The 12,095-nt window shown below is 39.2% G+C and overlaps 1 protein-coding gene across 1 annotated transcript in view; it reads left to right on the plus strand.

The window, feature by feature from the left end:
- LOC134840172 (ribose-phosphate pyrophosphokinase 1-like) overlaps positions 1-12,095 on the plus strand; it is a 355,756-nt gene that overhangs the window by 312,386 nt on the left and 31,275 nt on the right. The window contains exon 2 of the mRNA XM_063855883.1: positions 6,063-6,220. Coding sequence (XP_063711953.1) covers positions 6,102-6,220 — 119 coding nt within the window. The 5' untranslated portion in view covers positions 6,063-6,101. The remainder of the gene's footprint in view (positions 1-6,062; positions 6,221-12,095) is intronic.

Here is a 12,095-nt window from a genome sequence, read left to right on the forward strand (position 1 = left end):
TGGTCCTAGGACCTTGGGGTAAGCGGGCTCATGTCTTCCCTCCCACCTAACCCTCCGGCCCCGGAACTTTGAGTGTTAACTAGGTTAAAAAGCTAAATAGTACTAGGCGGAGCGTACGTACCTTCCCCCTAGTTCAACAAAAGTCACTAAGGCCTGTAACTCGGGAATGGAATACGCCCGGAGCGGAGTGTTCGTCGCTGAAAGGTTTGCTGATCATGATGGTCTCATGCCTTTAACAGGCCCACCCAGGAGCGCCATAAGAACGTCTATGTAACATTCGACCAAATACTACACAGTGCTGGAGCTTAGAAAAAGTACCTATTAACGACTGGCAGGCGTCAGTTACCCTAATTCTGCTCGTTTTTCACCGTCTCGACCTTGCGATTGGATTTTCTGGTCTGTTTAGGGCTAAGTAAAAAGTTACTATTCTTAGGCCATCAGTCAAACCACTTCTGATCAGCTTTCGTTTACATGCGGACACAACCACATAGCCGAGTCTCGGATCCTCAGACTACGTGATTGCTATTAAAAACATAGCTCAAATAACCTATTTTACTATGTTTTTGGTGACAGTTTTATATTAAATTCATTGGAGATGGATTGACCCTTTCCTCTTTCTAGCTACTCATATTCTAAAATATCAAACAATACCGGTGATAATTCAAAATATTATGGCATCAGAGTAGCTAAAAAGGTTGTTTATTATAGTCTTTCACCATATATCAGTCTCTGGGGTGCCGAGCTTCCGCTTTCGTGATTTGCTCGAGATAACGTCGTTATCACTCCCAATTCGTGGCACGGGAGGGTACTGCTCAATATTCCTGCCCCACTGAAGTCTCCCTTCTCACTATTTTCTTCTGTTAAGGGTCTTATTGTGCGTGATCGTCACGATAAGAGACTTTGTGTTTTTGTCGTTCTCGTGCGACTGTTTTTCACTATATTTGCTGTTGTTCTGACTTTTCCACCTTTTTCAATCAAAATGGCAGTTTTTGGTATTTCTGAGAAATATTCGTTCGACAATCGAAATTTTGAAAAATTGAATTTTGTAGAATATTTCTACCATCCTTCGCAGCACTTTTTCGTCGTTAAGGCCTTTAATCGTTTTCTTGTGTTTCGCCGGAAGGTTGCGCTGTGCCAATCTGGCAGAATGGCACACAAGAGCCATCAGCTGATCACGTTTCCATTGAAAGAGCAGAAATTCCATTTGCCGATTTTGTTTACGAACAAGACGAAAGAAATTTCCAAGTCAATAGTCACTTGAATAGTTTGAAGCCGGGAAGACTCTCAAAAAAAATCTTTTTACATAGAAATAGACCGAAAAATTTTATTTCAGAACCGTCTCAGTCGGATTGTCCAAAAAAATTATTTGAGGATTGTCCCAGTCGAAGACCAAAAAATTTTATTTCAGAACCGAGCTGATAAAAATTTGTAGTCAATTCCAATTCCTGTACTCGGAATTGAAGCATATCATATTCCAATTCCTAGTGAGACGTAAAAAAGAACCACTAAAGGCCTTATGGACGAAAAAGTGTTGCGAAGGAGGGTCAGAATGTTCTAGAATTTTTAATTTTAAAATTTCGATTGAAGAGTGAACATTTCTGAGAAATAGAAAAAGACGGCCATTTTGACTAAAAAAGACGGGAAAACAGAACGACGCCATATATTGTGAAGAACAGTCGTACCAGAGACAGAAAATTACGAAGCCTCTTATCGTGGCAATAACACACGATAAGAACCTTAGCGACGGATATTTGTGGAGAAGGAGGCTTCAGTGGGGGAAGAAATATACCACGGAACCCTCCCGGGACACGAAATATAAGAGATAAGAGTGTTATCTCAAGAATATAACGGGAGCGGAGGCTTGGTCCCCCAGAGACTGTCTATAGGTTCTGAAAGACTTTTTCCGCAATTCCTATTGAAAGTGCCTAAAAATAATTGAAACGAGTGTAGTAGCCCCGTACGGCACTGGAACAATGCAAAAAACCGGACCAAAATTGGTTTGGAAACAAAAATTGGGCCAATAACTATTAAATATGGACCCTCCGATTCACTCCTTTTCCAATCTTTAAGTCGTTAGCTCTATCCACGGAGCTAATCGGAGGGTTACTCAAAAACTCTCGGGCAACTGAGTCTGTTATGCTAGCACGCTCCTAACGCAAAAAAAATTTATTGCTCTAACTCTAATAACTCAAAAACTCGATCTCCAAAACAAATTGACAAAATTCGGAAAATCATCAAAATTTTGATCGAAAAATTTTGTTTTTTCTAACTTCTACTGAGTCCTTTCTCATGCTGTTTCTTTAGTCAGGTGGCTCGAACTACGTAGTAATTCCCTAAGTAAAAGCTTTTTGCAGTTCGGAAAAACTCGGATATCCAAAATTTTGGGGGTCTACAGTTTGGTCGAAAATCGGTAATTTTCGATAAAATTGGGGTGTTTTTCGGGTCTAAATAGGGGATAAGTAATATATAGTAAGGACAATAATCTATTAGTAGTCGTTAATGAATATTACTATACCCTCCTTTGCACCAAAATACCCGAATTAAGACCTTTAACTCGGAAATTCGTGATCGATGGAGGGTACAATCGGACCGCGCCAATCGTGCCCGCCACCTCTTAAGTTTTAATGAAATAGTACCCGAACGATACTAAAATTGTTTCAACGATGCCCAACAGTCGTTGTGGATGTTGTCGTTTATGCCCCTGTTGAGTGTGGAACACGTTGGTCAGCTTGCCACTCTACCCTCCGGTCACCGGCAAAATCACCATTAACGTGCTTAAATACACAAATTACACTCAAGGGAGGGTACCCAACCCGTCACCAAAACACCCAATCTTTCTATCAGAAATGATATAAATCAATCTGAAACAACACCAAATAAGATGGTCAGATCACATCTCGTCCGGAAATGACATATAAACTGTCACTTTATGTTTTTTATTGTTTTTGGTCTTTTTTGTGTTTTTACTGTTTTTTGTACTTTTTTGTTTTCAAATAAATTTATATTTGGCTTTTTCTTGGTTATACACTATTTTTGTTTAGTTTTACGCTTTCTCGTAAACTGTTTTTGGTCCTAGGACCTTGGGGTAAGCGGGCTCATGTCTTCCCTCCCACCTAACCCTCCGGCCCCGGAACTTTGAGTGTTAACTAGGTTAAAAAGCTAAATAGTACTAGGCGGAGCGTACGTACCTTCCCCCTAGTTCAACAAAAGTCACTAAGGCCTGTAACTCGGGAATGGAATACGCCCGGAGCGGAGTGTTCGTCGCTGAAAGGTTTGCTGATCATGATGGTCTCATGCCTTTAACAGGCCCACCCAGGAGCGCCATAAAAACGTCTATGTAACATTCGACCAAATAATACACAGTGCTGGAGCTTAGAAAAAGTACCTATTAACGACTGGCAGGCGTCAGTTACCTTAATTCTGCTCGTTTTTCACCGTCTCGACCTTGCGATTGGATTTTCTGATCTGTTTAGGGCTAAGTAAAAAGTTACTATTCTTAGGCCATCAGTCAAACCACTTCTGATCAGCTTTCGTTTACATGCGGACACAACCACATAGCCGAGTCTCGGATCCTCAGACTACGTGATTGCTATTAAAAACATAGCTCGAATAACCTATTTTACTATGTTTTTGGTGACAGTTTTATATTAAATTCATTGGAGATGGATTGACCCTTTCCTCTTTCTAGCTACTCATATTCTAAAATATCAAACAATACCGGTGTTAATTCAAAATATTATGGCATCAGAGTAGCTAAAAAGGTTGTTTATTATAGTCTTTCACCATATATCAGTCTCTGGGGTGCCGAGCTTCCGCTTTCGTGATTTGCTCGAGATAACGTCGTTATCACTCCCAATTCGTGGCACGGGAGGGTACTGCTCAATATTCCTGCCCCACTGAAGTCTCCCTTCTCACTATTTTCTTCTGTTAAGGGTCTTATTGTGCGTGATCGTCACGATAAGAGACTTTGTGTTTTTGTCGTTCTCGTGCGACTGTTTTTCACTATATTTGCTGTTGTTCTGACTTTTCCACCTTTTTCAATCAAAATGGCAGTTTTTGGTATTTCTGAGAAATATTCGTTCGACAATCGAAATTTTGAAAAATTGAATTTTGTAGAATATTTCTACCATCCTTCGCAGCACTTTTTCGTCGTTAAGGCCTATAATCGTTTTCTTGTGTTTCGCCGGAAGGTTGCGCTGTGCCAATCTGGCAGAATGGCACACAAGAGCCATCAGCTGATCACGTTTCCATTGAAAGAGCAAAAATTCCATTTGCCGATTTTGTTTACAAACAAGACGAAAGAAATTTCCAAGTCAATAGTCACTTGAATAGTTTGAAGCCGGGAAGACTCTCAAAAAAAATCTTTTTACATAGAAATAGACCGAAAAATTTTATTTCAGAACCGTCTCAGTCGGATTGTCCAAAAAAATTATTTGAGGATTGTCCCAGTCGAAGACCAAAAATTTTTATTTCAGAACCGAGCTGATAAAAATTTGTAGTCAATTCCAATTCCTGTACTCGGAATTGAAGCATATCATATTCCAATTCCTAGTGAGATTTCTCAATTCCAATTCCGAAGAAATCAAGGAATTGAATTGCCTGCCTTTAGGTGGGGTACTGTGAGAGTAGTCTCAGAATTTGCAAATTTTGAGTCCAAATTCGAATGCTCAAATGCTTTTAGTTTCCAAGATGGGACGTTTTTTGTCATTTTAAATTTTTCAAAGAACTTAAATTTATAAACTTGACAAAATTTATTGGTATTTTCAAAATCTGAAAGAATACAAACTTAGCAAAATTTGAAATTACGAACCTTGTTATTGGGTGCTGTCAGAGCACACTCAAAAGTGGCAGGTCTTTTTTTCAATATATGCGGTTTTTTACTGTTTTTTATAATTTCTCAAAAAATTCGAAGCACTGGAGGTGCGTTACATGCTAGTTATTATAATTGTGTGCCATTCTGCCAGACTGACACAGCACAACCTTCCGGCGACGTAAAAAAGAACGACTAAAGGCCTTATGGACGAAAAAGTGTTGCGAAGGAGGGTCAGAATGTTCTAGAATTTTTAATTTTAAAATTTCGATTGAAGAGTGAACATTTCTGAGAAATAGAAAAAGACGGCCATTTTGACTAAAAAAGACGGGAAAACAGAACGACGCCATATATTGTGAAGAACAGTCGTACCAGAGACCGAAAATTACGAAGCCTCTTATCGTGGCAATAACACACGATAAGAACCTTAGCGACGGATATTTGTGGAGAAGGAGGCTTCAGTGGGGGAAGAAATATACCACGGAACCCTCCCGGGACACGAAATATAAGAGATAAGAGTGTTATCTCAAGAATATAACGGGAGCGGAGGCTTGGTCCCCCAGAGACTGTCTATGTGAAGGGACTGTATAGACTGACTGTATAGCTGCTATAATGTCATAGATCTTAATTAACACCGTTATTATTTAATATTTCAGAGCATGAGTAGCTAGAAAAGGGAAAGGGTCAATCCATCTCCAATGGATTTAATATAGAACTGTCACACAAAAACATGTTAAAATAGGTTGTTTGAGCCGTGTTTTTAATGACAATCACGTAGTCTGAGGATCCGAGACTCAGCTATGTGGTTGTGTTCGCATGTAAACGAAAGCTGATCAAAAGTCGTTTGACTGATGGCCTAAAAATGGTAACTTTTTACTTTGCCCTAAACAGACCAGAAAATCAACTGGCAAGGTCGAGACGGTGAAAAACGAGTAGAATTAAGGTAACTGACGCCTGCCAGTCGTTAATAGGTACTTTTTCTACGCTCCGTCGCTGCGTGATATTTGGGCGAATGTTACATTGCTGGTTAGAATTTTCCAAGTTTTTTTATTTTGGCTGAGCCATATGATGAAAGACGAGAAGTTTTGATGATATTCTTATATTATATTTTTAAAATGTTCAAACAAAAGTTTTTGCACATTTTGTTCGTCGTCAGGATTAAAGCATCTTATACTCACCGTTTTGCCACTAGCGGGTATCAGTTTTTCAAAATGCCGAAATCGCTCTCAGCATTTGCTTTAGTGTAATTTTTTAGACTTATGTGGTCGCAATTTTCTGGAAGCAGTCACTGATGAATATAAAAGTTCTGGGTGGCTCGTCTCACCCAAGTTTGCTTGCAATTGTTTGCGATCGACTGGCTATTAAACCGGGAACAGTTACACTCAAGAAGTTCAGTAATCGAGAATCACGGTTAGTTTGTTTTGTGAGAAAGACTTCTGTAAATGGCTGTTAAATAGCTCAGACTTTTTTTTGCTATGGCATAAACTTTTCTTAACCGTTCGTGTCTGTGATTGAGTTTTGTTAGAGTAGTTATTCATCCTATTTTAATCTGGTAATCTGTGTATGCAACTATTATAAATTATATACCTTTACTGTATTGATGCCTTTGCTTTTGTTGGTACTATGTTTAAATTGTGCTGTCTTCTACTATCGTTTTCTTTGAGCTTTTTTACAAATGGAAAAGGTCACTCATGCATTTGATATCCATTTTCATAAAATATGACTAAAATTGTTATTCCAATTTTTTAAAGGAATGACCAGGAGCTATGGCCTAGGGCTCAATACCAGGTGCCTGAAAACAGTTCTTAGGCATCCAAAAATTTTGAACAAAAGTCACAAAAAACTTGTCTTCCGTTCTCCAGACTTTTGTTAATTTTCAGTTTAAAGTGTATGTATAAAAAGGCATCCTTTTTAGAACGGTTATACTCATCATCAGCTGCTGGCTTAATTAAATATGGATAAAAACTATATCGATCCAGGTCCAGGTAGGGCTTTTACGAGCAATGCCTGCCCGTTGCCCGCTTCATTCAGATCTCAAATAAGTGCTCTCGATTGGCTCTTGTTCCGGGCGGTTTATTTGCACAAATCAAACCATTGTATCTCCAGTGACTTTCTTCTGCAGGTTTTTTGGACTCCATCAGGTGGTCTTTTCCAGTTCTCCCCATTTTCGGATTCGAGTGCTGCTTTGGGATATCTTTCTCTTTCATCCAGAGTACTTGTCGTCGCTTTTGTATTGTTTTATCCAGTGAGTCTCATTTCGCTACAGAGTTGATTCTGGTAGATGGAAGATCTTGTTCTTTGTGAAGAATTTGTGTAAGACAGCGGTTTTCAAAGGCTTAGATGTTACTCAAGTCACATTGTTTGAGCGGCCAGTTCTCGCATCCGAAAAGGATTACGCGTCTCAGACACGACCTGCATATCTTCACCTTGACTGATTGCGGGGTACTTCTTTGGCACCACACTTTTCTAAGATTCATGAAGTTCCCGGCAGCTTTTCCAATCCTGGTTTTGATCCGAGCTAGAAATTTTCCGTCCAATTGAATCTTACTTTCGAGGTAGATGAAGTTTTAAAATCGATCTGTTTCTTTCCATAGAAAAGTACTTTTAGTGGAAGTCCTGAGTGTAGATTTCCGTCTTGTCAGCGTTTAGATGAAGACGAACTAACACTGCCTTGCCAGCAAGTTTATCTTGTAGGCTTTGGGCGTCGACTCCGTAATCGTCGAGAAGGTAAATGTCATCTGCAAAATTCATGTCTCCTATGGTCATGTCCTAATCTCACGCCTACAGTCATGCGGAGTGCTTCATGCATTATCCAATCAATCGCAAGGTTGAAAACAAAAGGGAGTAGAATGGAGTCCTGTCTTACTCTACTAAAAATGTTGAATTTGCGAGACATTTTTTCTTCTCCAGATTGGTTGGCCCGCTCATCATATGCGAGCTCGAGCCTGTTTTTCACATTTGTTTCAAAGCTTTGGAAGGAAAGTATCAACAAAGAAATGCCTCTTTAGTTTGCGCAGTCGGAATTGTCATCCTTCCTGAGGAGAGGAACAATTACCGCGGTCGTCCACTCGAATGGTATGGAGCGCTTCTTTTAAGTGCATTGAAAGAGCTCTCGGCTATCATTACGACGCCACTGTAGTGTTTTTGAACCCGGTTTGAAAACGGGTTCAAGTCATTTAATTCCCATAACAAAGTGCTTAAACATGGTGCCCTGGATTCTATGCTTACATGATTAAAAGTGGTACAACACAATTTTCCCTAGGAATCGCTGACACTCAAAGCCTCACCTCAGCAAGCCGAATATTGGAGATTCCTGGCACTATATTTGCTTTGACGTATTTTTGATTGGATTGTGCGAACTCCCAACGGTCCGTCGCTTTCCGAGAACTTGTGAGCAGAGCTTAGTACGAAGCTTTATGGGGCTAAACTTTGTCGATAAACCAATAATTAGATAGGTCAACCAAAGACGAATTTCAGTTTCCTGCTTAGAGGCACAATAGAAATAACAGCCTTATTATACTATCGCAAAGATTAAATTTTCTATCTGAAATAATTTACAGAAATCTGAGGAGTAATTTTACCACCCCGGAAAATTTGGCATGCATCTTGGTATAGAGAGTTCCGTAGACGTGAAAACGGCTTCGATGTAAAGAATGAATTGAGCCAACTAAATGTTTCAAGAAAAAATATATCAACTGCACCTTTTGTTTGAGCATGCACGAGGCAAGCTAGAGGCCGACAAAGTAAAAATGGAACAACATTTTGAAATTTTATTCGCTTGTGACCGTAGTTCAAGATGGTTGTTCCAGCAGACACTTGAGTTGGAAAGATAAGGTTTAAAATTGACCTAGTGGGGACAGTGATTTTTTCCACGGTAAATACAATGCAATGCACATTTTGATGCTGTCGTTTAACAATGATTTATGTTCCCGGGATTCCCCGACAAAACTGAGGAACGAACTCCCGGTATTAGTGTTTTCTTGACAACATAAAATGTGACGTGGACTCTTCAGACAGGACTTTAGCCATGTTGGGGATTCCTAGAAAATGTCTGTTCTGAATTCCTAGTTCTTCTCGTTTTAGCTGACAGTACCCGGCTAGGAATTCAGAACACCGAACCATATAATGGCGGCGTAGTATCGCTGAACACCCATCATGCAAAAACTCAGGGGGATATTGCCCAGTCCGACCGCTTTGCTTCTTTTGAGCTTTTCTGTAGCCTTCTTTACTTCATTGAGAGTTGTTGGGTCAGTGTTTACCTGGGTGGTTTTTTTGCAGCTCATTTTCTGCTCAGCAGGTGTTCGAAATGCTTGGCCCATTCTTCTATTCGCTCTTAGAGTCCTGGACCAGTTGGCCATCAGCTTTCTTCTCTGTTTTGCTGATTGTGGTCCTCATGCCTGCCAGTTGCCTGACTAGGGAGTAGGCCTTTTTCAGATAACCCTCGAAATTCATTGCTAACAGCAGGTTTGCGTAGGCCCTCCATGTTGTATTCGATTATCTTGGCCTTGCGTATATGCCTTCAGTTTCAACAGTATCTGAGAGATGACAGGCTTATGGTCCATGTCGACATTTAAGTGGTTTGTGGTTTGAGTGCTGGTTACTGATGTTCTCCATCATCTGGCTACCTGGGCGATCTGGTTCTTGGTCCTTTCATCATTTGAGCTCCAGGTAAACGGAGTGTTTCCTTTTCTTGAATGTTGGGTTGGGTTGAAATGACAAGGTCATTCAGCACCGCGAAGCTGGTAAGTCGATCGCCATGGGCGTTCCGGGTTTCTAATGTGAAGTGCCTGATGCTTTTTTCTCTGTCCAGTGGAGAATAGACTTTGGCATTAAAATCTCCGCCTATTACAAGCATGACTTTCCGGAGTACAGTCTGTTGACACTTCTGCAGAGCTGAAAAAAAGTTGTCCTTGTCTGAATCACTGCTATCTTCTGTTCGGGCGTATGCATAGATAATGGCGAGTGCTATTGACACCTCATGAAGTCTCAGGTAGAATAGTCTTGGTCCCCAGTGTTTCCATTCCATGACGTGATTACATGTCGATGTTGGATGTCAATTCTTACTCCGTGCATATCTCGGCTCTCATTGCTGGAGCAGAACACCTAAAGGTGTTTGGGGAGCAGTGGTGAAGTGGTTACGTCTCCGCCTCTCAATCGAAAGGTCGGATGTTCGAGGCCCACCATGATCCGTGCTCGTTGCTTGAGGGTGAGGCAACATTACCCAGCCCAGAAAAATAACCAAAAAAATTGCATGTAGTTCTTAAGCAGGGGCACAACAGCGGTTCGCCGTGATGAGCTGTACAGCTCGTATGTTGGTCCTATCCCTCGTGGATAAATGATCTTAAATTAAAGGATGGATGTATCTACGGAGTTGTGAAGGATCTCCTTGACGTCTCCTGTGATTATCCTTTTCTGTAGGTATACGATATCAATGGCATATTTTTTTCAAGCTCTCTGAATGTCATTAGTGGAAGTGATCGAATTACATTGTTTTTGCGGAAATTTTGGGGCTTTTTTCAAAAAAAAAATAATTAAAATCAAGTTTTTTTTTAAGTTTACGAAAGTTTTGCACTGTCGATCAATGAGCAGGAAAACGTTACGCTGGCGACTCTTGTGCTTCTCGCAATAAGCGTTTTCGGCTCGTTAACCCTACGTAAATTTTGTTTTAAGCAAATTTAACGTTCTTTTGTCTGTTTGGCACATTATTAAAAAAAAGATCTTTAATTTCAGGCATATTGGTACAAAGATATGAAAAATGTGGGCAGATCTAGCTTTTCTCGGCATTATCACTTTTTGGCTGTCGGCTTTAACTTTGTCGGCTTCGCCTGTGTTTAATTTTAAACAGAAGTTTCAACGGCTTTTTCCGATTTTAGCTGTTTATTGTCAGCGTGAATGAGTTTATTTTTTGGCTCATGAGTAAACCAAAAAAAAACACATTTCTGGAACAGCAAGGAATTGAGTTGAAAAAAATTGATAATCGTTGCAGTAGTATTGCTTAAATTCCTTTTTGTTTTACCTGGTTTAAAAAGTTTTTTGACGTCACTATTTTTTGCTATTTTTTTTTCGATCATTTCACTCAATTGAGATCAGTAAAAAGACTTAGATTTTCAATGAGGAGACTTTCTTAATCGATGAAAAGAAAATTAAGTAAAAGTTGTGAACATGAATTTTATTTTTGCTGAAAATGTTTTGCTGCTGTTTTGATTTTTGTGATATTTTTTAGTTCGCGATTGACAGCCATTATCAGTTTGTGAGCACATAAGTTGAAAGCAGCTTTTACATAAAAATTGAAAAAATTTCTTTCAATGTCTTTCTCTTCCATTAACAGTTTCTTTAGCTGGTTTTTTCTCAGAGTAGCTTTTACCATTCAAATAAAATTTCTTGAACTATTTTATAAAAAGCAATAGTTGAAATGTATAGAATATGAAACTCCTTTTCTGTGTTGAAGCTCGATACATTCTAATAAAGGTGGAGTTAATTGAGTTTCAAGAATATTTGCTGAAATATTTTCAGCTTTAAAAATCACATATATTTTTTTTTCATATACGGTTGATTTCATGATTTTTTTTAATTTTGTTTTTCATTATCTTCAGAAGCAATGAATGCAGACTTGTCCTAATTGTTTGAGATACTGATTTCACGAACTTTTTTCTGCCTGCTTTGATTTTGTCAATTAAGCTTCATTGAATCTTAGTTGTGTTTGAAAATGGCTGGTTCGGTCTTACCTTTGAATTATATTGAAGTTAAAACAGTAGGTGGTGCAATTTTACAATATATTTTTGTTTAACGTAAAAATTGTAAGTGTAAACGAACGAAATTATTTTCCTTTTTATAGGTCTTGATGATATTCTTAAGGAAAGTGCTCTTATAACTACAGAAATGCATTCATCTAATATATGTATGCACTAGGGGGCTAGGTCTTTTACCAGACCGACCTTCCAGACCACAATGCAATGTTTCAATTAAGATTAATTTTAATTACTGGACTATTCGAAAATTAAGCGGTTAGAACAAACAAAACTTCGCTGATAAACCGTGAAAAATTGTCTTTAACCAGACTAATGGCGCCATTACATCTGTCAATCAAATTTGTTTACCGAGTCTGGTAAAAGGTCCATGTTATAACTTTTCTGGTAAAAGGTCGGCCTGGTAAAAGGTCGGACCCCATGCAGTGCGGTCTGTTTTAAGGCGACCGGGTATTCATACTCGTCAGTAAGCAGACAAATGCCATATTAACCAATCAGAATCGAGATGAGAAAGCAAATTTATGAAATAAATAATTATT

The sequence above is a fragment of the Symsagittifera roscoffensis genome, chromosome 2 (assembly GCF_963678635.1).
Source record: "Symsagittifera roscoffensis chromosome 2, txSymRosc1.1, whole genome shotgun sequence".
Taxonomy (NCBI): Eukaryota; Metazoa; Xenacoelomorpha; order Acoela; family Convolutidae; genus Symsagittifera; species Symsagittifera roscoffensis.